This window comes from Esox lucius, chromosome 12 (genome assembly GCF_011004845.1).
Source record: "Esox lucius isolate fEsoLuc1 chromosome 12, fEsoLuc1.pri, whole genome shotgun sequence".
In the NCBI taxonomy this organism is placed as follows: Eukaryota; Metazoa; Chordata; class Actinopteri; order Esociformes; family Esocidae; genus Esox; species Esox lucius.
Genome location: NC_047580.1, coordinates 23791432 through 23818589, shown reverse-complemented (window position 1 = coordinate 23818589; position 27158 = coordinate 23791432). Strand labels below are relative to the sequence as shown.

Sequence of the window (27158 nt, the reverse complement as noted above, 5' to 3'; positions counted from 1 at the left end):
GTGGCATTTAAACGATGCCCAATGGGCACTAAGTGGCCTAAAGTGTGCCAAGAAAACATCCCCCACACCATTACACCACCACCACCAGCCTGCACAGTGGTAACAAGGCATGATGGATCCATGTTCTCATTCTGTTTACGCCAAATTCTGACTCATCTGAATGTCTCAACAGAAATCGAGACTCATCAGACTAGGCAACATTCTTCCAGTCTTCAACTGTCCAATTTTGGTGAGCTCGTGCAAATTGTAGCCTCTTTTTCCTATTTGTAGTGGACATGAGTGGTAACCGGTGGGGTCTTCTGCTGTTGTAGCCCATCTGCCTCAAGGCTGTGCGTGTTGTGGCTTCACAAATGCTTTGCTGCATACCTCGGTTGTAACAAGTGTTTTTTTCAGTCAAAGTTCCTCTTCTATCAGCTTGAATCAGTCGGCCCATTCTCCTCTGACCTCTAGCATCAACAAGGCATTTTCGCCCACAGGACTGCCGCATACTGGATGTTTTGCCCTTTTCACACCATTCTTTGTAAACCCTAGAAATGGTTGTGCATGAAAATCCCAGTAACTGAGCAGATTGTGAAATACTCAGACCGGCCCGTCTGGCACCAACAACCATGCCATGCTCAAAATTGCTTAAATCACCTTTCTTTCCCATTCTGACATTCAGCTTGGAGTTCAGGAGATTGTCTTGACCAGGACCACACCCCTAAATGCATTGAAGCAACTGCCATGTGATTGGTTGATTAGATAATTGCATTAATGAGAAATTTAACAGGTGTTCCTAATAATCCTTTAGGTGAGTGTAAGTGTAATAGTGCCTATGAGTGGTACATTAAAATATGCTCATGTACATTGAATGTGCATAGAAAGTAATCAGAACATTTGAAGTGATCATGTGATCTACAGTATCATAGATCAATGTTGCTTTGATGCTACTTTATGCTATTTAAGCCCTACTGATTCACAATTGTACTGGTGCTTGTTTCAAAGTAACAATACCACGTGGGTGATGACATTCAAAGCTCCTGACATCCCACAACCTTCTGACAGTTAAACAGAAACCTTTATATCACAAGCATGTTCCCTAAAAAGGTAATAACAACATAAAAGAAAGCACCCAATATCTGTGAAATCCAACCCAACTGGCTGGGTCAAAATAATCTGAATGTGTTCTGTCTACAATTCAACAAGCTTTGGGTTACCAAAGAAACCAAATTGGGTGGTTTTTTTGCGTGGCATTTTTTTCAGTGCTGATATAAGCATTGAGTGAAGGGGGAATTGTTTTGTTTTGCATGTTGGAGTCACAGCCATCAGCCGCGGAGAAATCCATCAACAGTGTCAAACAGCGCCCACATAATGTTATCATCCTCTCTTCAAGTCTCAGCATTTCTTTCTCCATAACATACTGTGCGATGATCCTAAACCCTGCTCCTGAAAGGAAGTGATCATTCTTTCATGCCTCTCTGACTGAGCAAGTTGACCTAATGGCAAATGGCTTTGCCATTAGCCATCACCAAATCCACATGGCATTTCAACAACTAAAATGTTTTGTCAGCCATAGAAAAGTTACTAGTGTGATGGCAATTTCTAAAATTCCAAAGTTCTATGAAAATGGTAGGTAAGACAGGAGAAATCAATTGCGCAATAAACGGTTTTAATGAAACTTGCAAGGAGAAAGTATACAGGTTACAAAGTAACGGTGGATAGTTTCTAAATAAAAACATCATTTCGACTGTATTTATTACATAGGAAGAAGGGGTGTGGTAAGATGCTGCCATCTGTTTCATGTCAATCAAACACCTTTCCCTTTGTTCTATCAAATGCTATCTTCCCCCAACTTATCCTTTCTGCCATACTGTAGTGTTTACCCAAAGGGGCAAACTGGCCTTACTCCCCCTGTTGTATATCTTCTCCTATCCTGTCCTAAAACCCATTGATCTGCATCTGGACAGACAATAGATGCCCCCTATGCAAATACCAGGTCCCACACATTCCTGTACCTATCTTAACAGTGGGACTCAGTCCTTTATACAATCAGAATACATTGTATAAGAAATTTCCACAACACTAGACAGAGGCATTATTGCTGTAATCCATTTCATGGTATAAAAATATTATCCTGTATGCTATGAGATAATTGTACCGTAGTAACTTGATACCAGCATAATGAAACATTGTACAATACATATAGTAATTTAGCAGATGCTCTTATCCAGGGTGGCTCATGCTGCATTCATCTTTAGATGATGAGACAACCAGAGTAATACCCAATAACCACTGGTGTAGCATCGTTAAGCTTGACAACAAATTACGATGCGGTATATATATGTGAAGCCGATCCTGGCATAGATTAACCTCACAGCCGCTGTCTGACTAAGATATCCACATAGACCAACAAAACAAAAAATACAAATGCAAAAAAAATTATACTATAGAGGCCCCCACCCACTGCGGGCCCCCTCACCCAACGCGGGACCCCTCACCCAACGCGGGACCCCCCCACCCACCGCGGGCCCCCCCACCCACCGCGGGCCCCCTCCACCCACCACAGGCCCCTCCACAGCCCCCCCACCCACCACGGGCTCTCCATCCACCATGGGCCCTGGTGCAGCCGCACTCCCTGCCCTCCCAATAGCCAGTGCCAATAACAGTAAATACACCTTAGTCAATGAAGTAGCAATCCGCAGCGTCACTGGCATTGCGGATATGAGTTGAAATGGTTGTGACATACTGTCCATTTTAGTCCCTGGCTCAGTGCTGTAGGTGTGGTTGGTGTCATGCTTAAGCAACCTTATGGTGGTCACGATCCGAGGAGGTGGCAGGTCACAGGCGCAGAGGTGGTGGAACAAGCGGGTATTTATTTCCTAAAGAGGCTTGACTCAACATGACAAGCGTAACATGCAACAAAACAGAACCTAACAATGGAAAGGCAGTCCAGCAAGCTCAATTGCATATGTGCTTGGAAAGAAAACACATAGTTCCAAGTACACGTTTGCTGTGCAAATTCCCAAAAGAATCAATGCCAAAAATATCCACAGGGAAAAGCACAGGCAGATAACAAAAATATGTGCTTATTGTAAAGTAACGAATGTTCGTCTCCCTGTGTTTTTTTTTTTTTAACAGTGCAAAGGGACAAAAACAAGGTTAGTGTTATAGCATTGATTCCTTCCTTGGACAAATCTGAAATGTCAAATCAAGTATGTTGAACAAACTAATCACATTTAATGATTGTAACTATAGATTAATTGATGTACATAACAATTCAGACCCTTTGCCATGACACTCCAAATTAGAGTGACTTCAGGATCAGACTTTGAATCTCCTTGAGTGGCCCAGCCTGAACTTAAACCCCAATAAACATCTGAAGGAAGATTGCAGTTGACCAACTGTCCTCATACAATCTAACAGAGATTGAGACGATCTACAAGGAAAAATGGGAGGAAGGAAGAACTGCCCAAATCCAGGTGTGCAAAGCTGGTAGAGGTATACCCAAGAAGACTCAAAATCTGTAATTGCTGCTGAAGATGCTTCTACCAAGCTTCTGAATAAAAATGTAGATTAAATGTTTCTCTTTTTCTTTTTTTTATAAATTGGCACAAAAGTAATTTTTATTATTAATTGAACAAGGACAACCATATTTTACAGCCACTTGTGTGATCGAGTAATAGGCAAAACACAAAGACCACAATAATTGTGAAAAAACATTACTTCATTCATTTTAGATCAGACAGCAGGCGTGAAATTTGTAAAATACTGCCGTGGTGCATAATTATGTCTGAAACACCTCCAATCACTCATAATTGCTCTATGTAGGGAGACTGAAAAAACAACCCAGATAGTGACTAGTGTTGGATATTCCCTCAAAAGGGAAATAATGTAATATGTTAAAAATGTGTGTAGGTTGATAAATCCCTCTAACTCCTTGTTGGACTGTCAAAGTGCACAGCTCTCTAACTCAGGAACAGCGCCACTGAGCTGGAGCAAGACGTATGTCACCTGGCCACAGAACAAGTATAGTACTGGGTTTCTTGAATTTTGTATTTTTTCAGTGACAGATTGTTACTTTTTATCTCTATTTCACAGAGTTCTATCTAGCATTTAAGTCATTGGATGGGGGTTGCCTGAGTATCAGATTTTAGCATACATTCCACTCGCTTTACTATGTCATGAGCTGTTTCTTCAGTCTTCACATATGAACCATAATTATTTTAATGAGCTGAAGGAGAGCAGAATATGTTATCCTGACTGGCTAACGCTGACAGCTATCATCCAAACACAATGATTATGTATGGGAACTAAAAGAAAGATCTCCTCAGAACATGTATCCACCGCCTTCTGTTTGTTCAGGTGAAACCAATCCATTAAAAGCGCACATTTACATTTTCCAACTAAATACGTATGCATGCTGCAATTCCAACCACCAAAAATATTCAGAAAGTCTCACCTCAAGAAAATTATAACTTGCGTAGCTATATTTGTTTTTTACTTTGTCTGTAACTTATACATCTATTTTTGAGGCCCTGCATGTTGCCATGGATAATATTAATGATATTCCCAAAAACCAAAGAGCAACCCTGTCAATCTGTAAATTCAGCTGCATGTTGAAAGCTGAAATAGCCAAAAGGCCAGTCTCTTTTGTGATGACAAGGAATAGGAAAGTGTGGAATTTTATTTTTATTTAAAGAGACTAGTACTCAGACCAGGGCTGTATAGGCTGGTGACGCAAGTCTCGCTCTAGCTCTGCCTCCCTCTTCCTGAGTGAGAGGGCTGTGCACTTTGACAGACAGTCCAACAATGACTTAGAGGGATTTATAAACCTAGACACATTTTCAATAATTTTCCATTTCTACCCTTTTAACATGAAGCCAGTGTAGACAGGCTAGCACCGGAATAAAATTATCAAATTCTTTCCCGTTATGGTCCGTCACCTCTATTTGGCAATGACCAAAGTTTATTTAGCGCCTTATCTGGGTAGCCTCAAATATAAAATTGCAGTAATCTAGAAGTGACAAGTATGGATATAGATTTTCACAAAACTTTCAGACAAAAAAAACACCTACACAATGTTATCTAATTACAGGGATGATAACTGACACAGTATGCTGTCCCTTCACTGACTAACCAAGTGGTGTACTAGCAAGCACGAAGAGTATAATTATTATACACTTCATACAATACATCCCCAACACCCACATACCTAGTCTATTCTCAATGCACAATTAAGATTATCGAAACGGCTTATTACCGAAGACATCTCTGCACAACACCAGCCTATTGAATTAGTAATAAACCATTTTCTTCAGCTTCTATTATCAGCACTGTCAACCTGCAAAACTTACATAATTTACCCTAACCCATGAGAGTACATGTCTTAGTGTATGACAGGTCATTTAAGCATTCTTTTATGGGTTATTACATAGAGCACATGTTGCAGCAGAGTGGTGTAGCAGGGCAGACAGACATATTAGTACCCTGCACCAGACTACAGCGTCCTTCCCGCTCTAAGAGCAGAGAACCCAGCTACAGATCCAGATCCAAGCGGAGCAGCTGTCCACTGACGACTCTTTGAATAGCGCCCGCCTATCATTTTCCCTTTTTTTCTTTCTTTCTCTCTTTCTCCATGCAGCCTGAAAGCCTTTCATCAGGGAAGGCTATCTACTTATCTTAAATACCTGGAAACATAGCAGTCTGAGAGAACTGGAGCAGGGTGGATAGACATGCAGACAAAGAAATGACATTTAACAATGGGAATAAAGGCTCATATTCTGTGTTTCTCGTCGAATCTGTGTTTTCATTCACCACTACATTCGCCATATAATAGCTGCTTAAAATGGCACGTGTTTTTCATTTTTTTTTATCTAATGATTTCTATTTGTTTGTTATAATGCATAAAAGCACATAAAGTATATCCACAGCAAAACAAAATCACCATGGGCATTTTTCCACATAAGGGTCCTCCTCAAGTCTGGAATATGATTTCATGCCCTTGATCAATAGCAGTTTTACAGCAGTGACAGCTGTGGAGACAAGCTTTGAGGCTCAGATGCAAATGGAAAAACGCGTTCCTTTTCTCTCTCTGGTTTCTCTCTTCCATGCCCATTTCGATGCATCTTAAAACAACAGCAGCTCGCTCCTCTCAGTAGTTATTTTGCATTTCAATAAAGTATTGCCCATTCTCAGTGGCCTGCTACACAGGACCATATCTCTCACCCTCCTGTGTTAAAGTAGCAGTGCTGCCAGCAATATATTTTCTAAATTTCCTTGCTTATATTTGTCATGGGCTGTACTTTTTCAGTGTAGCAATTTATATTTTTATTCAGCCAAGTGTAAATTGTGCATGCTGTGAAAAAGGACTTGGCTAAATCCAATCCAGATGGGGAGAGGGGTAGAGTAATTCTGCTCTGGGAGGGTAAATGTAAACACACACACACACACACACGCACACACACACACACCCTCCAATGAAGGGATTGTCAAGTCATTATTTAACCTTCTTGATAAGTGCTGTATTGCGACAATGCTTCGTAAATCCATGTGATTTGATTGAAGACAGAGAAGGAAACATTGATCTTACATCGACCTGCCCTCGAAAATGTTGCTATTCTATGCTGTCTCACTCCCATAACTCTGACAATTCCTCTAGAAATGATTTTGTCTATTCATTTGCAAGTTATTATTGGGAAGCATATCATCTTATCTTTCATTTGTATTTCTTCCAGAAACATATTTGCCATAAGCGGCACACAATTTAATTTATCATGAAATATTTGTCTCCATGACTCTCTGTTTTCCCCAAGCATTTGAGACCAGAATAACAACAGCACTACGGGGACTTCACAGGGGGAAAAACCTAGTCCTTCAATTTGACACCATGCAGGCTTGTGTTTTGTTACTCTCACTGTCTTCCATCTGCATTAATTTGACATTCTCTAATCTGGTTGTCTCATTACCCATCAGTGACAGGGCTGTGGTAGCCTGCTGGCATGGATGTCTACTGAGAATGAACTGTGAGCGCTTCCTATTATGGGTCACCTTGAGCGAATCTTCTGTTTAATGGTGACAGGCATGCTGCTTCCAAACATAGGCAGTGGTTTGCCAGAACTCTAAGAGATCCATCCTGCTGTGTCCTTTAAGTGAGGTGTTTTGAGTAATGGTAACACCTGAGCTTATGAAAGACTGATTTCAAATGGAATTGCAAATGGCGAAGTGTGATATTCAGTCAGAGCTATCACTGTGCTTTTAATATGACAAACATCCATACCAATGATTACTATTTTCTCCTTCAATTATGTGACGAAAGCTATGAATACATTATTCAACTTTAGAAAATGTCCCTCAAAGCAGCCAAAATAAAGAACTTTGTATGTGCTCTCCACCCACCAGTGTCCATGGCTGAAAGCGAATGAGTGTTTTGTGTTTGTGTCTGCGTGAATGTGTGCAGACTGAAGAATGGTCTAGCCCACCCTTTGAGACAGAATACATGTGATCAGATCCCCCAGAGACTGCCTCACACTGTGTTTATTACAGTAGACAGCGAGTCATGGCATACTTTATGACATATAGTGACATTTATAGCGAGATGTAGCGACCATTTGCCTCTAAGAAATAGCAGCTTCATCACTAGTGAATAGCAATTTATTGGTCCCATATGGCCCGTGTTCACGTCCATTAGGCACAGAGAAGCTCAGAGCCATGCCATTGAAGAATCTCAGTGTTTTGTCTCATATTCATGCATGAGTTGACACAACAGTGTGAACCTCTATATCAGGGGTAATATTTATAATTCCAGAGTTCCCCTGGCTTTGACTGGGTTTCAGCATGTGTTTTATGGTTTTGGGGACTCCCCAGAAACTGATGTACTCTTCAGAAACTGATTTACCATGGCCACCAGGTGTGACCTGGCTAAATTGTGAGTTCCTTAAATATTAAGTGCCCACCACAAGTCTCAGCAGCCCTCAGAAACCAGGTCTACCAACCAACTATTACATTGTTAAATGTCTGGACACCTTATCTTTTCTCAAAATGCAGTCAAAAATAATATTTAACCTCAAGAGACCTGCAAGCGATTTCGAAAGGTCAATGCCCCTGAAGCGAAAATGCTTTGTCCCAGACCTGTTGGGTGGCAGATTGGGTGTGGGTACCTGTGTTCCTGACAAACCCAATGTTCGGATTGCTAAAGACTGGAGGAGCTAGAAAAATGGCAAGAAGAACTAGCTGAGCCCATCCTGTTCCTGCCAGTCAGCAGAGCAGCAGGAGAAACAATAAGCGGAGGAATCAGGAATTGGCTCATGAAGTGCTAAACATAATGTGCTTATCAGGGAGAATTGAGAGAGATTAAAGTTATAATATTGTGCTGTTTGGAAAACCCACAAATTCACCCAACTTTCATGCAACAGCTTCCTTGAGACTTTTTTTAACTGCACAAACACGCACACACATATTCTGAAGCCATTTGTCATTTGAGCAACTGACTTTGTTCTCAGTCATTGATAATGGATGGGGGAATGGAAATACAGAAAACAATTATCCTGGAAGGGCTCCAGCAGCCATCACCTGATGAGGCAGTATTCATTTTCAACCATGTTATTCTCCATCTCCAGTTGATATATTCATGACGCAGAGATGCGGTCTCGGAGCATGCAACGCCAGTGTGTGTGTGTGTGTGTGCGAGTGTGGAGATGTGGTATCGGAGCATGCAATGCCAGTGTGTGTGTGTGTGTGTGCGTGTGGGGATGTGGTATCGGAGCATGCAGTATGTGGCAATCACAAACCGACACAATGCAGACCGAGCTTAAACAGTGCTCATCAGTTATATTAGTTTGGTTTAAAGCCACAGAACACACCTGCCAGCTGAAAATAACCAAGCCTAACTTATTTGCATTTTTATTTGATTTTAATATATTCTTCAGAGGTGATGATTTTCAAATCTAGACTCAAACTTCTTCTGTTCTCTTTGCTACTCCTCTCAACGAGCAACGTAAGCAGCGAATGAAGTGGATTCTGTTGAGTAGGCCCTGGTGGGGTTTTTAATAGATCAAAGGATGAATCTGGGTCTTGTCTTATGCAATTACTCTAAGAAGAAACATTAAAAAAGAACAAACCCCTGTGGGCTGTTGTTGTTTTAACTGATGCCCTACTGCTTCCACTGCTAGATCATGATTAACATTGCGCAAACATGCCCTGTTGTAATACTGGCTTGGAAATGCAGTTTGTCTCTCCTCAACTCCTGCCAAAGGACGATCTCTTAACTATTAGCCTTGAATCATGAAAACCCTCTTAAAACCATAACCTATTACTGAGAAATCTGGTTAGAGAGATATAATTGTGAAACACTGTCTTCAACTTCATCTCTCCTTAATTAAACATAGTCAGTAACCATTGTTAAATTACTATATTACAATTATTTTCACGAATTAAACCTATAGGCTGTCTCTGACGGAGCTTCTCAGCACTGATGCAATTATTTGTAGACCTTTCTGAGTTGTGCTAGACTGAAACCAGACTTGAGATAGCTGGCACAGGTGATGGACTATGGAAACTGAAAAACATTTTATACTTAAAGAGAGTTGGTGGGTGAAGTCTATCACAAATCCTAACTTTACGCTAACTTATAGTGGTAACATTTGGCAGTCTCTAGCCATACTGAAAACATATAAATGAAATCTTCTTGCTGCTGAGATAAGGTGTGTGCTGTCTGGTCTCTTTTCATCCAGGGGTATTGGGAGGTCATGTTACATAATCTCTACAGGCTTTAGTATGACTGCTGTATTAAAACTTAAAACTGACACTGACTCCTCTCCAACCTGAACTTAATCTCTTTAAAATGTTAATATGGGTTTTGACTCACAAGAAACCTAAAATCTTAGAAGACATATCCAAATATCTATATATGGCTACAAAAAAGTAATTTGCTGTATTTTATTAATCGTTTGGTTGTTGCACAGGGTAAGATGATAGGATGAGAATAACCAAATTCGTGTTTTGTAATAACAACTTCCAGACTTAATACATTGGATTATTCATGTGTCCAAGGTATGTTTGTTTTTACAGACTCCACCAAATAGAAACTGTTTCATATTTCCCTCTGTCTTATTTTTAAACATTCCTTATCTTTGGTTTACAGACCAATTGTTAGATGCGTCCTAGAATACTTGATGAGGGGGTAGACCAGTGAGCAGAGCAGGTGGGATGAAGTCCAGCTGTCTATCCTGAGTCAACCCGTGAGTCTGATGAGAGGGACAATGGCAACTGTAGGCAGAATAAGCATGACCAACCTCTTGAAATGTACATCAAGGGACCTTTTACAGACTAATGGGGGGCCTTCCAGGCCATCTTATTCAGCTAATAGATCTATCTTTAACTACTGGCTCAACCGCATCTTCATCATCACACATGCCAGGGACCTAACTCAATCAAAGCACATAATGCACGGCAGCTTTTACTCTTGTTTACGGTATATCGGCCTGATGTACAGTACACTCAGTGGCCAGTTCATTCGGTGCAGTACGCCGTCCTGTGTACTCCCACAGTTTGTCATGTGGCCTTGGCTTACCATAAAGGGAGCAGACTGTCATTCAGTACCTGTTTGACTGGATTTTTTAATGGGCAAAATGAGTGACCTAACCAACTTTCAAGTTCTACACGATTGTCTATGCCGGCACAATGCTTCCAGTATCTCAGAATCCACCCCCTTGAGGTTTTCTTGCACAAACACTGTGTAGTACAGATAATGGTGTGCCAAACAAAGGTTGAAGGAGAATAGCCATAATCTTGCACTCTTACAAAATGGTCACAAGCAGTCAAATACGGCGCAGTGCAACATTGGTGTGCAGAACGGCATCTCGGAAAACTTGACTCATCGGTCCTTGTCACAGGCGGCCCATTCCTGCAGATGACCACAGCAGGTTCCACATCTATCATTTAAGCAGAAGAATTGGCTACAGTAGGCTCCTAACCAATAGCAGTGAAGAATTATTGATCGGAAAACGTAGCTTGATCCGACTCCCGGTCCAGTTTACTTGAATGGCCCGTGCAGTCTCCAGACCACGACCCAACAGAGTGTCTCTGTGATAAGATGGACCGGGCATTCTGCAGTGTACATGTAACGCCATCCTGTCTGCAGCAACAGTTTGGCACCATTGAGTCAGCACAGCCCAACATCCCAGTGGAATGTTTCTGACAATGCCCTAGAATCAATGCAGTGGAATCAATGCCCTGAAGAATTAATATGGTCTACCTAATGTGCACTGATTGTATTGGTAGTGGCACGTGTAAGAAACATGCAACATCTTGCATGAATTGATTTAATCTAGTGTGTGTTAATTTTGCAATAAAGCCGAGATTACATACAGATAATAAGGTAATTCATACCTTTAAAAGGCCACCAAGAGGTCTACAGCTTTTTTTACTGTACATTTGTTTAACCACATAAGAAAACATGTACTGAACATTGGAACCTTCTTCATATTTCTATTTTTCTAGAGGGAGGAACATGTGAGGTGATTGCTGCTCACAGATGCTGTAATAAGAACAAGATTGAAGAACGATCCCAGACAGTCAAGTGTTCCTGTCTACCAGGGAAGGTAGCAGGGACCACCAGGAACAGGCCATCCTGTGTGGACGGTGAGTATGACCACTGCCAACACCATCACCATACAGTAGATACTGCAGATGCAAGGGGTCTACGTGCGCTATTACTGATTGGACTCACACAGGTACTGCCGATATAACCCACATGTAACTGTTATTAAAATAATTGCCTGCAGGGTTACATAAAAGCAATATCATATAACTAATTATATACATATAATTCTGAGGGTATATGCAATAGCATTTCCCGAATGCAACTGGGATAGCAAATCTCACAGCAGGTGGCCAGTAGATTTGAAGAGCACTGCTGTGACTCATCTGCTGGACTAGGTTGCAGAGCGTGCGGGGTGTTGCCCTTCCCTTATCTTTTGATTAGCTGACTGCAGAAGTATATACTTAAGAACATGTAGAGGAACATACACAATTCATCAATTGGCATACACTTCCTAAATAAACAGCAGTGGTTCTCTATGCATTATGTATTTTCTTCTGATTTGCGTCTGGGCTATGACAGACATAAGTAGTTGTTGTTATTGATTGATAGATGCACTATAACCTTGGTTTGGTCAGACTCCTGGCAACAAACCATGAAAACCCTGTTCCTCAAAAGACATCCTCTTGGTGAGTATGTACAGTGGATATAAAAGTCTACATACCCCTGTTAAAATGGCAGGTTCTTGTGATGTAAAGAAATTTGACAATCCACTTTTGTGGATTTGGATGTGTGCTTTGGGTCATTGTCGTTCTGAAAGGTGAACTTCCTCTTCATCTTCAGCTTTCTAACAGACTCCTGAAGATTTTGTGCCAAAATTGCCTGGTACTTGGAGCTGTTCATTATTCCCTCCACCCTGACTAAGGCCCCGGTTCCAGCTGAAGAAAAACAGCCCCAAAGCATGATGCTGCTACCACCATGCTTCACTGTTGGTATGGTGTTCCTTTTGGAATTATGGCCAAAATGTTCAACCTTGGTTTCATCAGACCATAACACATTTTCCCACATGCTTTTGGGGGACTTGATGTTTGTTTTTGCAAACTTCAGCCGGGCTTAGATGTTTTTCTTTGTAAGAAAAGGCTTCCATCTTGCCACCCTACCCCATAGCCCCACTTGCCAGAAATTCCTGCAATTCCTTTAATGTTGCTGTAGGCCTCTTGGAAGCCTCCCTGACCAGTTTTCCTCTCGTCTTTTCATACGTTTTGGAGGGACGTCCAATTCTTGGTAATGTCTCTGTTGTGCCATATTTTCTCCACTTGATGATGACTGTCTTCACTGTGTTCCATGGTATATCTAATGTTTTGGAAATTATTTTGTACTCCTGACTGATATCTTTCAACAATGAGATCCCTTGGATGCTTTGGAAGCTCTCTGGCTTTTGCTCTGAGATGCAATTAAGGAATTGTCAGGAAAATCCTATTAGAACAGCTGAACTTTATTTGTGCAGGTGTGTAATAAATTATGGCAGGTGTGTAATGACTTCTATTTAACATGAGTTTGAATGTGATTGGTTAATAGTGAACACAGCCATATCATCAGTTATAAGAGGGTGTGCACACTTATGCAACCAGGTTATTGTAAGGTTTTTATTTAGAATTTTTACACCTCGAAGATTTCAGTTTGTTATTCAATTGAATTGTTCACATTATAGGTCACACTAAAAGTGGAAAAAGTTCTGACATGATTTATCTTTGTCCCATTCTTTTACATCACAAACACCTGGCATTTTAAATGTAGACTTTTTATATCCACTGTATGGACAAACATACATACACATACAAGCACCGAACAGAAGAAGAAAAAAAACACTAAACTGAAAACATTTTGTTTGTTGGAAATATACTGTTACTTTACAAATGTTATGATTGTTAACAGTTGAGGCAAGGTTTTAAGATCCCTAGTAAAGCACCAATAGAAGCCTGTAACAGCCTATATTAACGTATATATTCAGTGGCTCTCGAAAGTAGTCTTCCTCCTTGGACTTTTCCAAATACTATAAATTGTTCTAATTTAATTACAGAAATACCTTTTTGACATTGCATGGGTGAATTGACATTGTGAATACTTCTTCAACCCATTTGCTGTGACACACTTGGATGAATTGTGGTGCAACTACTTGTCTTTTGAAGTTACATAAGTAGTTGAATAAAGTCCACCTGTGTGCAATCACAGTGGGGTCACGTGATTTCAGGTTAAATACACCTGTCTCTATAAGGTCCCACAGTTGGTTTGTACAATACCTAACAAAAACTTCATCATGAAGACGAAGGAAAATTCAAAACAAATCCAGAATGAAGTTCTTCAAAAGCATCAGTCAGAGTTACAAGACATTAACTATACCCCAGACAACAGTAAAGACATATTAGGAAATGGAGAGTACGTTATTAGGAAATGGAGAGAACATGGTACTGTATATGGTGCTGTGAATCGGTCATCAGGCCATCCACAAAAACAGAGTATTCTGGTGACGAAGGCACTATTCAGGCTGTCCACCAAGAGGCCTATCGCAAATGTTCATATGGCCAGAAGGTATGAGAGAAGATTATATGGTCTGATGAGTCCAAAAAAGAGCTATGGTCTGATGAGGCCAAAATAAATCTTCTCTATCGTGCATTGTGGTGGCAGCATCATGCTGTGGGGATGCTTTTCTGTGTCATGGCCTGGAAAGCTTTCAAGACATTGGGTGCAGCATTGTACAGAGAAATGGATACAGCACTGTACAGAAAAACCCTAGAAGAAAATCTGCTGACATTTGTGAGTGATCTGAGTCTTAAGAGAAGATTAATCTTCCAGTGGGACAGTGACCCGAAAAATGTTGCCAGACTGGAGTGGCTTAAAAACAAAAAGGTAAATAACCTGGAGTGGCCCAGCCAAAGCCAGGACCTCATTCCAACTGAGAGGTGTCTCTATCAAATATTGACTAAACAGGGTGAATACTTCTTCAACCAATAATTTGATTTTTTGTATCTGAACATATTTCTGAACACTTTGACATTATGGATTTTGTAAAAATCATTGTCTCAAACTCCTTATTATTATTATTTTCATTAATGTTGTAATTCAATAAAATGTGGAAATGTCCAAGGGAGGTGGATACTTTAGAAAGCCAGTGTATTCACTCCTATGCAAAACATAATGTCTTACTGGTTTTTGTGCTTCTTTAGATTCCTGGTAGATTTATATATTTCATGTCTCTTCTGTCTGTCTGTCAGGGTGATGGGGCATTTTATTTGGTTAGTGATCTGAGATGTTCTGGGCATTTACCCTGCATTTAAAGCAATTTTATCATTCCAGAGCAAGAAAATGGTCGGCTTCAGAGTCATAGCTTTTCTTCCTCATTCACTTAGCAAATTATGTACATCCATATATCTGTCTGCCTCTTTGATTTAAAAGAAATGCCTTTAATATAAGATAAAGATTGTGTCACAAAATTGTGGTGCACAACTGGCCTAGTGCCATTCAGGTTAAAGGTGGTTAGAAGGCACGACATTCTTTGGATCATTGTGCTTGAGCAGCTTCTTGTGGCAGGCCACGCTTTTGTCAGCTGCCTGAGGTTGACAGTCTAACAGTGTTTCCCCAGGGACATTGGTTCAGCTGACTTCCTGGTTAAACAAGCAATGCGATTAAAAGTAGTGCATCTTTGAAGATCATGTGTAACAGGATGCACATTCCATTCTTACCATCTCCTCAGCCCTATAAGAGTTGTCATAACTACAAATAGGATACCATGAAATTAGAGGGTTTTGTTTAAAAGAAATACATAAAATTATGTGTATACTTCACCTAGAGTTGCATATGTGGATATTTTGATTTTTATGTATGGTACAAGGAATCAGCCATTTGATTGATTATAACACCATACCGATCTAGAGATGCTATCATATGACAACGAAGACTTGACAGTTACATTGATATTTGTATGTCAATTGGGATGTGTTTGTCATTAATGTGATAAATGAACCAATCCATCTTCAAGTCACATGCTGCTATCTCATATTTCCTTTCCACTGGGTAAGACATACTCAGGTCACCTTATGGCTTTGTTGCCTGCAGCATCCATAGTAATTGGGAAGTGGTGGTGTGAGATGGAACCCTGCCTGGAGGGAGAAGAGTGCAAGACGCTGCCTGACAACTCGGGCTGGATGTGTTACACTGGGAACAAGATCAAAACCACCCGGGTAAGATAACCTCACATTACCATTTGAAACAGAGCCATGTTGGAGGAGGGCTAGGTGCAGTCATGCTTGATTTTCACTGACAGAACAATACTTATATTTTGAAAATCAAATCAAGTGTAGGCCCACTGCTGTAAGTGTGAGGCTTCGTGAAGACAGAACACGTCGAGCCATGTGCGTTGCATTAGAAGTTCGTTCATTCCAGTGGAGAGCCATCCGCAACACAGCGACTCATCCGCCGGAGTTCGCAGGGTATTGCACGGGTTGGATTTTCTTTTGCGTTGGTTTACCATACAGTATCAGGACTGGGAGTAAATCAACCACCAAAGAATAGTGTAGGAATGTGGCACAGCATGCGTTATATATAAAAGTGTGCTGATCTATACCGAGAAAACTGTGCTAGTGTAAGATTATCTACACGGTACAGTATGTTAAATATACTGGTTGTCGTCGTCGTCGTCCCCAATGAAAAGGAAACAACGAAACAGGTGGAGACGGGTGATGGGTGGGTTCGCAGAACTTCGCACCCGCATTCTAGTAGACCAGCACACATTAGATTGAGTGACTAAGCTGGCGATGAATTGGTCAGTATGAAATCTGATATTGTGATAGGAACAATCCCAGCGTCAGCTGATACATTGCTGACCAATGCCCACTCAGGTTTCCTGTCTGGCTATGCTAATTTACCGCTATGTTTTTGGTTGAATGGCCTTATTTCAATCCCTATACTTAAGGGGGTATTCACTTTTGTTGCTCACCTCTCACAGAAAAGCAATGTTGTTTTTTTTCTTTCTGTTGTTTGACAACTCCACTGTTCTTGTGCCATACTATAGATTGTCACTCAAAGTGAATAATTTTGTAGTGGAAGAGGAAATGCAATGCAGTCCACTCTGGCTGGTGTGGAATGCCCTCATTGCAGGGTTATTCTGAACTCTGTGTGTATGATGGAACACCTGATTTCCACAAAAACACGTCATATGTATTATTATTTGCCAGAAGTCATTCAGTGTCAATGGAGCAGTCTGGGCAGATAAACCTACACTTTTCCTGGTGTAGTGCCAGATCATTCTGTGTGATGCATGCTTTGGATTTATCCAATGTTTGTACTTTTCCAATGTAAGCATCAAGTTGTACAGTGGCTTTGAAAAGTATGAAACCCTTTGACCTTTTCACATTTTATTGTGTTACAACCTGAAAACTAAATAGATTCAAATAAGAGTTTTCTACTTCTCAATTGGAGTGAGGTCTGGGATTTCACTGGGCTACTCTAGGACATTAACCTTTTTGTTTTTAAGTCACTGCAGTGCAGCTTTGGCTGTATGTTTGGAGTCATTGTCCTGCTTAAAGATGAATCTTCTCCGGTGTCCCAGGTCGCTTTCAGACTTCAGCAGATTTCCTACTAGGATGTCTCTATACTCTGCTGCATCCATTTTGCCTTAAGTTTTCCAGGCCCTGACCCAGAGAAACAACCCCATATCATGAAGCTGCCACCACTATGCTTCACACTAGCGGTTGTGTTCTCAGGATGATGCACAGTGTTAGGCTTGCACCAAACATAGCGCTTAGTGTTGAGTCCAAAAAGCTCTATTTTGGTCTCACCAGACTGTAGTCTTCTTCCACTTTTCAGTGTTTCCCACAATGTCTCCTGGGTAACTGTAACCAAGATTTGATGTGAATGTTTTTCTTATTGCAACTTTTTCATAAAGGTCACCTTTGTGAAGCACCCAGGCTGTTGCAGTATACACAATGTCTTTGACCTTGGCTGTGGAAGACTGTAACTCCTTTAGACTTGCTATCGGCCTCTTGTTGGCCTCCCAAACTAGTGTCCAACTTGACCAGATACTCTGTTTTTGTGGATGGCCTGTTTTAGACCAATTCACAGTTGTACCATGTTCTCTCCATTTCCTAACAATGGATTTTACTGAGCTCCTTGGGGATATTCAATGCACTGAATATGTTTTTACATACTTCCTTGATTGGTGGTTTGAATGTTCCTTTGTCTTCTTGCTGTAGTTTTTGTTAGGAATTGTACTGTGGGAACCAACTGTGGGACTTCCCAGAGGCAGGTATATTTAACCTGAAATTATATGAAACATCTTAATGTTACATAAAGTTAGGTCTGGAAATATTTGGAAACTGACACAATTTTCATAATTTCGGCTCTGTACGCTACCCGAATGGACTCGAAATGAAACAACCTAGATGCAACTGAAGTAGAGATTTTCAGCTTTAAGTCAAGGGGTTGAACAAAAATATAATATCAACATTGCTGAATTTGGCTGAATCTGAGCAGACAATATATCTCAATACACTTCAGAATTTATCCAGCTGCTTCTGTCTTCTGTCAATTCATCAATAAACACAAGTGACCCAGTGCCATTGGAAGCCATACATGCCCATGCCATCACACTGCCTCTACCGTGTTTTACAGATGATGTGGTATGCTTTTTTCTTCCCATCATTCTGGTACATGTTGATCTTAGTTTCATCTGTCCAAAGAATGCTGTTCCAGAACTGGGCTGGCTTTTTAAAACGTTTCTTAGCAAAGTCTAATCTGGCCTTTCTATTCTTGAGGCTAATGAATGGTTTGCACCTTGTGGTGAAACCTCTGTATTTGCTCTCGTTAAGTCTTCTCTTTACGGTAGACTTGGATAATGATATGTCTACCTTCTGGAGAGTGTTCTTCATGTTGTGAAGGGGTTTTTCTTTACCATGGAAAGGATCCTACGATCATCCAGGCCTTTTATGTTGCAGAGCTCACCAGTGCGTTCTTTTTTCTCAGAATGTGCCAAACTGTTGATTTGGCCACTCCTAATGTTCCTACTATCTCTCTGATGGATTTTTATTTGGCCTGTTTCACCTGCATTGAGAGCTCCTTTGACCGCATATTGTGGGTTCACAGCAACAGCTTCCAAATGCAAATGCCACAACTTGGAATCAATTTCAGAACTTTTACCTGCTTAATTGATGAAGAAGCCCACACTTCTTCTCCATGAAAAAGCTTTTGAGTCAATTGTCCAATTACTTTTGGTCCCTTGATAAAGAGGGGGCTACATATTAAAGAGCTGTAATTCCTAAACCCTTCCTTGAATTTGGAAGTGAATACCCTCAAATTAAAGCTGAGAGATTGCACTTTAAGCCCATATCCAACTGTAACTTGAATATATTTTGGTAAACAGACAAAATAACAAAATTTGTGTCAGTGTCCCAATTATTTACAGACCTAACTGTATACAGGTGCTGGTCATAAAATTAGAATATCATCAAAAAGTTTATTTATTTCAGTAATTCCATTCAAAAAGTTGTATAATGTATAAAGTAATTCCATTCAAAAACGTGTATAATGTATGCATTCATTCCACACAGACTGATATATTTCAAGTGTTTATTTCTTTTAATTTTGATGATTATAACTGACAACTAATGAAAATCCCAAATTCAGTATCTCAGAAAATTTGAATATTGTGAAAAGGTTCAGTATCGAAAGACACCTGGTGCCACACTCTAATCAGCTAATTAACCCAAAACACCTGCAAAGGCCTTTAAATCGTTTCTCAGTCTAGTTCTGTAAGCAACACAATCATGGGGAAGACTGCTGACTTGACGACCATTGACACCTTGCACAAGGAGGGCAAGACACAAAAGGTCATAGCTAAAGAGGCTGGCTGTTCACAGAGCTCTGTGTCCAAGCACATTAATAGAGAGGCGAAGGGAAGGAAAAGATGTGCTAGATAAAAGTGTACAAGCAATAGGGATAACTGCACCCTTGAGAGGATTGTGAAACAAAACCCATTCAAAAATGTGGGGGAGATTCACAAAGAGTGGACTGCAGCTGGAGTCAGTGCTTCAAGAACCACCATGCACAGACATATGCAAGACATGGGTTTCAGCTGTCGCATTCCTTGTGTCAAGCCCCAAGGATGCTGCTCATACTTTTCATGGTCATACTTTTCAGTTGGCCAACATTAAAATCTTAAAAATCTTAAACATCTAAAAATCTTATTTTTGTATTGGTCTTAAGTAATATTCAAATTTTCTGAGATACTGAATTTGGGATTTTAATTAGTTGTCAGTTATAATCATCACAATTAAAAGAAATAAACATTTGAAATATATCAGTCTGTGTGTAATGAATTAATATAATATACACGTTTCACTTTTTGAATGGAATTACTGAAATAAATCCACTTTTTGATGATATTCAAATTTTATGACCAGCACCTGTATATTTCATTTTTACAATTTCATAAAAATTTACTCTGTTCAACTAAATATGTGACGTCTAAAACAGCTGGTTGCACCACAGCTCATGAAGGTTTGTCATAACAAAGGGGATGATGTCATAACAAAGAGGATATGCAATCAATTATGTCCTGTTTTGTACCTTTGAACAATTTCCAGATTTTATTTTTCACTTAGAATTTTATATATATATATTTTTGTTTTGATCGGTTGTAAACACCCCTGACTAAATCCGTTTTGATTTCATGTAGGAACACAATAAAATTAGGAAAGGTCCCTGGGGGTGAATACTTTTGAGAGACACTTAATATGGAATTGACTTGGTAGACGTGGTAGCATCGGATTACATTTTAATTTGTGTTGCACATAAGCCCAGATGATGCATGCATAAAATTGCAAGCATTAAATTCCTATCACTGTAGTTGTGATAGGAAGGAGCAATTATATACAGTATCAGTCCAAAAAAAAATGTAGTTACTCTATAACTCCATATGTATTATTTCATACTTTTAATGTCTTAATGTCATTTTTATTCTACAATGTGGAAAATAGTAAAAAATAACTTTGAATGAGTTGGTGTGTCCAAATGTTTGACTGGTAATGTATATCAAGGTAAGGATAAAAGAACTAGATAAACAGTAGATGCATCTCATGAGAGGAATGTGTGTGTGTGTGTGTGTGTGTGTGTGTATGTGTGTTTGTATGTGTGTCTGTCACAAGTTGGTATGTGACAGGTACTGTAACTGATACAATCTGAGATTAAGCAGGTAATTTCAAGCACATTCAGACAACTAAACATATATTTTCTTTATGGTGGTAATAAAATGTGGCAATCAAGGCATCAAACCACAGTGACAGGTAAATAGGCAAAACTTATCTTGCACTTTCATAAATCACTTTATTTAGTTTAAAAACCTTACTGAAATGAAAAATACAAACCACATAGAGGCACAGGAAGCAACGCAGCCCAATGAGGCAGGTCTCCATATTCTGTGTACGTACCAGTTGCAGTGCCTGTCAGTCATTAGTACTGCGACCATTCTGTGATGGTTGGCTGGAGTCTGACCATTTTCGGACCTACCTCAAAACACTTCCTGCTGTAGAGCCCTGATTGAAAAGGTGTCCTTCACAACATCCTCTGAAGTGCTCTTCCATCTAGGCAATTGTCATACCAAGCAGTGATGCAGCCAGTCAAGATGCTCTCAGAGGTGCGCCTGTAGAACTTTATGTCAAACAACTTGAAGCTCTCGACCCACTCCACTTCAGCCACGTTGATGTTGATGGGCGACGTGCTTGTCCCTCCATTTCCTGTAGTCCACAATCATCTCCATTTATAGACAAAGGCAAAAGGTATTGATTCAAGAAAATGAGCAGTACTAATGTATCTTTTCTTCTTTAGAACACCCAACAACCGGCAAGCGAAGGGTACCTTTAACTTTAGCTGGACCAACTGCACAGGTCAGCTTTGACATGTTTTATCTTCTATTGAGCTGTTACTAATTGTTAACTCATCACGAAGCATTCAGTGATCAAAACTAACATTATAGATGCACTGCAGTGTTCCAATGTCTTAGTGTTCTCTCTTGCTGATTTCAGATCAATCCATGGATCTAACAAAGAAGTCCTGCTTACATTATAATTTTAGTGTGAAAACTTTCCTGTATAGAAAGGTGTGAATTCTCAGAAAGAAAATTCTGCAAAAGGTATTGCAGAATGATGCAGCTCAAGGATACCAGTGGAAAAACTAGTGATTACACTCTTTTGTTCCTGGAGGAAATTGGATGTACTGCATCTGAACTGCGCCTGATAATTCGTCTGTGAATCTACTGCCTCCACTGTCCCAGATTTTCTTTCTCTGGCATCAGCGAAATTCAGACAGACTCTTCGAGAGAGAGAGAGAGAGAGAGAGAGAGAGAGAGAGAGAGAGAGAGAGAGAGAGAGAGAGAGAGAGAGAGAGAGAGAGAGAGAAAGATAGAGACATTTCTGGGTTACTTTGAGAAAGTTCTTCTAGTGGGGCCTCAGGATTCTGTATATACTATTCCATGTTCCAGTCTCTTCACATTAACAAGAACATTGTCTACAGTATGATGAGGGTGAGATGTAAATGATTCCAAATGCTGATCTGTTCTTTTCTGTTTTTGTCCATGTGTTTTTAAATTCTAGACAGTCAAAAGGTCTAGTATTTCTAAAACATACCTATTGGTTAACAGTCATGTGAGGATGCTATTGTACATTGACATTTAAAAGGAATAATTTTACCAATACAACAAGTTTTTGTCATCAAAACCATAATTGTAATTGAACGCCTTCAGTAACATTTGTTTCTTTGTCATGCAACTTAGAAAAAAAACAATCATTTAAGTTACCCTTCAAACGCTTGACTGCTCATCAAAAATCATAGGATGTTTGTTTAGTTTTTACTCCTTTAGATGCCTCATGTGTGTCATCTTCCACAGCCTATTAAAGTATTTGCCCTGTGCTTCAATAGTGAATATGGTGTGTTATGTCATTAAATATCTATTTTGCATTGGCTTCACAGTGTGATTTACTACTAACTTAAAGTATCAACAAATTAGCTCTTTACAAGAGATACATTTGGGAAAATAATTGCCTCTGCATTGCAAAAATGTCAGAAAGCACAACAATCACAATCACCTAGCTTGCTGGCTGTCTGGGTTAAAGAGATAGAAACAAACAATGAGACTCCTATCAATTTGTTGAAAGTTTAGATTCCATCAGTAAGAAAATAACTTTTTTCACCATGATTGTGGACTGTTTGTGGAAAATTGCACTTGATAATATATTCTGTTAAATTCTAGAGTTGTCCATTTATGCCCAAACAGACATGGGTTGAGCCAGGATTGTTTTTCAAAGAATTTAAATTGTCCGGGCTGGGACTTGCTGCAGTGTGTGTTCATATGACTGGCGCTGATGTCTCACTCCTCCTCTGTCAGCTGCAGACAGAGGCTGTAGACGTTGTGTGTTGTGGAGTTGAAGTATCTATATTTAACGACTGATAAATACTTTTTTATTTGTGTCTGACTGAAAAAGTTATGTTACCAAAATCAGTGACTTACCTGCTCTTTTCACATGACTGATGCATTTAGACTAATTGCACTCATCTGGATATACAACCCTGTTTCCAGTTTCAAGTTGGGACGGCGTGTAAAATGAAAATAAAAACAGAATGCAAAGATGTGTAAATCATTTAAACACTACATTCAATAGAAAATAGTAGAAAGACAAAATATACATTTTTGAAACTGAAACATATGCCCATTTAGAATTTGATGCCATCAACACATTTCAAAAAAGCTGGGACAGGCAGAGGCGTCGCTAGGATCACAATAACTTTGGGGCTTGGCCCACCACCCCCGCCCCTCCTGGGACAGAAAGTACAGGGTTTTGTACTACATCTACATTGTCATAACATGCAATCGGAATTATAGATGAATAGTTCAGGTGCTAGTTTAATTTTCTTTGGTCAATTTGAGGCAATTCATAAAAGATCTGGGGCTATACCTAGGCTTAACGACGCCACTGGACAGGGGCAACAAAAGGCTGGAAACGTTGTGAAATGCAAAAAAGATTACCTGGTGGAACATCTCACATGTAATTAGGTCAATTTTCAACAGGTCAGTAACATGATTGGGGATAAAAACCCAATCAGAAGTAATTATGGGGAGGGGTTTGCCACTCTGTGAAAGACTGCTCAGCCCAATAATTTAAGAATACAATTTCTCAACATAAGAGTTTGGGGATCTCATAATCTACAGTACATAATATCATGAAAAGATCCAGAGAATCCAGAATATTCTCTGTAAGCAAGGGACAAGGCCAAGAACCAGTATTGGATGGCTGTGATCTTCGGGCCCTCAGATGGCACTGCATTAAAAACAGACACGATTCTGTAGTGGAAATCACTGCATGAGCTCAGGAACCATTATCTGTGAACACAGTTTGTCACTGCATCCATAAATGCAAGTTAAACCTCTACCATGGATAGAAGAAACCCGATTTAAAAAATATCCAGTAACGTTGCCACGTTATCTGGGCCCAAGCTCATTGAAGATGGACTGAGGTGAAGTGGAAAACTGTCCTGTGGTCTGACAAATCAAAATGTGAAATTATTTTTGGGAATCATGGACACTGCGTTCTCTGAGCTTAAAAGGAAAGGGACCATCCGGCTTATTATCAGTGCACAGTTGAAAAGCCAGCATCCGTGATGGCATGGTGGTGCATTAGTGCACATGGCGTGGGTGACTTGAACATCTGTGAAAGCACCATTAATGCTGAACAATATATACAGGTTTGGGGGCAGAATATGCAGCCATCCAGAAAACGTCTTTTTCAGGGAAGGTCTTGAAAGACAATGCCAAACCACATTCTGCACATATTACAACAGCATGGCTCCGTAGTATAAGAGTATGAATGCTAAACTGGCCTGCCTGCAGTCTAGACCTGTCACCCATTGAAAACATCCACATATATGTATATATAAATATACAGTGGGGAGAACAAGTATTTGAATCACTAACGATTTAGCAGGTTTTCCTACTTATAAAGCATGTAGAGGTCTGTCATTTTTATCATAGGTACACTTCAACTGTGAGAGACGGAATCTAACACAAAAATCCAGTTGTATGATTTTTAAATAATTAATTTGCATTTCATTGCATGACATAAGTATTTGATCACCTACCAACCAGTAAGAATTCTGGCTCTCACAGACCTGTTAGTTTTTCTTTAAGAAGCCCTCATGTTCTCCACTCATTACCTGTATTAACTGCATCTGTTTGAACTTGTTACCTGTATAAAAGACACCTGTCCACACACTCAATTAAACAGACTCCAACCTCTCCACAATGGCCAAGACCAGAGAGCTGAGTAAGGAAATCAGGGATAAAATTGTAGACCTGCACAAGGCTGGGATGGGCTACAGGACAATAGACAAGCAGCTTGGTGAGAAGGCAACAACTGTTGGTGAAATTATTAGAAAATGGAAGAAGTTCAAGATGACGGTCAATCTCCCTCGGTCTGGGGCTCCATGCAAGATCTCACCTTGTGGGGCATCAATGATCATGAGGAAGGTGAGGGATCAGGCCAGAACTACATGGCAGGACCTGGTCAATGACCTGAAGAGAGCTGGGAGCACAGTCTCAAAGAAAACTATTAGTGACACATTAAGTCGTCATGGATTAAAATCCTGCAGCGCACGCAAGGTCCCTCTGCTCAAGGCAGCGCATCTCCAGGCCCGTCTGAAGTTTGCCAATTACCATCTGGATGATACAGAGGAGGAATGGGAGAAGGTCATGTGGTCTGATGAGACAAAAATAGAGCTTTTTGGTCTAAACTCCACTTGCCATGTTTGGAGGAAGAAGAAGAATGAGTACAACCCCAAGAACACCATCCCAACCGTGAAGCATGGAAACATCATTCTTTGGGGATGCTTTTCTGCAAAGGGGACTGGACAACTGCACCGTATTGAGGGTAGTATGGATGGGGCCATGTATCGCGAGATCTTGGCCAACAACCTCCTTCCCTCAGTAAGAGCATTGAAGATGCGTTGTGGCTGGGTCTTCCAGCATGACAACGACCTGAAACACACAGCCAGGGCAACTAAGGAGTGGCTCCGTAAGAAGCATCTCAAGGTCCTGGAGTGGCCTAGCCAGTCTCCAGACCTGAACCCAATAGAAAATCTTTGGAGGGAGCTGGAAGTCCGTATTTCCCAGCAACAGCCGCAAAACCTGAAAGATCTGGAGAAGGTCTGTATGGAGGAGTGGGCCAAAATCCCTGCTCCAGTGTGTGCAAACCTGGTCAAGAAACGTATGATCTCTGTAATTGCAAACAAAGGTTTCTGTGCCAAATATTAAGTTCTGCTTTTCTGATGTATCAATTACTTATGTCATGCAATAAAATGCAAATTAATTACTTCAAAATCATACAATGTGATTTTCTGGATTTTTGTTTTAGATTCCGTCACTCACAGTTGAAGAGTACCTAAGACATCTACATGCTTTGTAAGTGGGAAAACCTACAAAACCGGCAGTGTATCAAATACCTGTTCTCCCCACTGTATATGGATGAAATTATTTGCTCATCATTGTATTGTTTTTTTATTTGTACTATGCAGCATCACAACTTTTTGGTCATCGGGTTGTAATAATAATTGTCAGAAAGCACAATCACTATTAACTGGTTTGCAAAAAAATGTTTTAGGTCTCCTACTCTGATTGTAAAGAAGTAATTACTTTGTTTATGAATAATAAGGAGAGTAAAACAAATATGGAGTATATACTGTATATTCTCAGAACTATTGTGCTCAATAAATATACCTAATGGAGCATAAAGCAGTTTATATAAATATGTTTCTCTTACAAAGCACCAGGGAATCAACAAGTCAGTGGGCAGGAAATTTTTTAAAAACCACCAGACACCCTGGATATTTTTTATTATTGATTTCTCACACATGTTCTTCATCTGTGCTGGTGGCTCAAACACAACAAAGACACCCTGAAATCACTACATCCTATATTCTGGAAGATCTTTGAAAGTGTATTCAAATTAGAATGTATTATGCATACTGTACACACAACCTAAGAGTGCTAATTCATTATCAAATCACTGTTCAATATCAGGAGCTTAACAATAATGCTGCAGATTAAATATTTAAATCCCATGGACTCCATAATAAGAAAAGACCACTACTGGACCATCCTCACCGCCACTAAGAAATATCTTCACACAAAAAAATGATAACACCCACACATTGAAACAGAATATGTCAAGGACCAAGGGTGGCGAAAGGAAGTAAATAATTAAAGATGTACTTAAGATAATACACAAGATGATTTAATAGACACCCAGAGATGATTTAGACATAAAACTACAAAGATTGCACTGGGTTTTCAAGCACACAGGACACCAGCTGGTGAGACTGAGCTGCAGGGATTCTCTGAAACAGATGAATGAGACAGGGTGAACCTTACAGTAGTTGAAGGTGAAACCACGATATGCAGCATTGTGTCTCATGGAGGGAATCATCTGCAAAATTGAAGTACTTTGAAAAGTTCTCATTTTCAATTATCTGTAGATGAGCTGTTGAAACTGAGGTCCTGACTCTCAGTGGTCACTGAAGATCTAGGACGGGTGTTAACCCGCTGCCC

At 40.1% G+C, this 27158-nt stretch overlaps 1 protein-coding gene across 2 annotated transcripts in view; it reads left to right on the top strand.

Moving 5' to 3' along the window:
- Window positions 1–22519, top strand: part of LOC105013732 (chemokine-like protein TAFA-1) — a 44330-nt gene extending 21811 nt beyond the window's left edge. Inside the window, exons 3-6 of one of the 2 annotated variants that reach the window (XM_010875480.4) lie at window positions 11476–11616; window positions 15629–15753; window positions 21392–21450; window positions 21589–22519. In XM_010875480.4, the coding sequence (XP_010873782.1) occupies window positions 11476–11616; window positions 15629–15753; window positions 21392–21427 (302 nt within the window). In that variant the 3' untranslated portion in view covers window positions 21428–21450; window positions 21589–22519. The remainder of the gene's footprint in view (window positions 1–11475; window positions 11617–15628; window positions 15754–21391; window positions 21451–21588) is intronic. The other variant, XM_020051403.3, reaches the window with a different exon arrangement.
- The last annotated feature ends 4639 nt before the right edge of the window (window positions 22520–27158 follow it).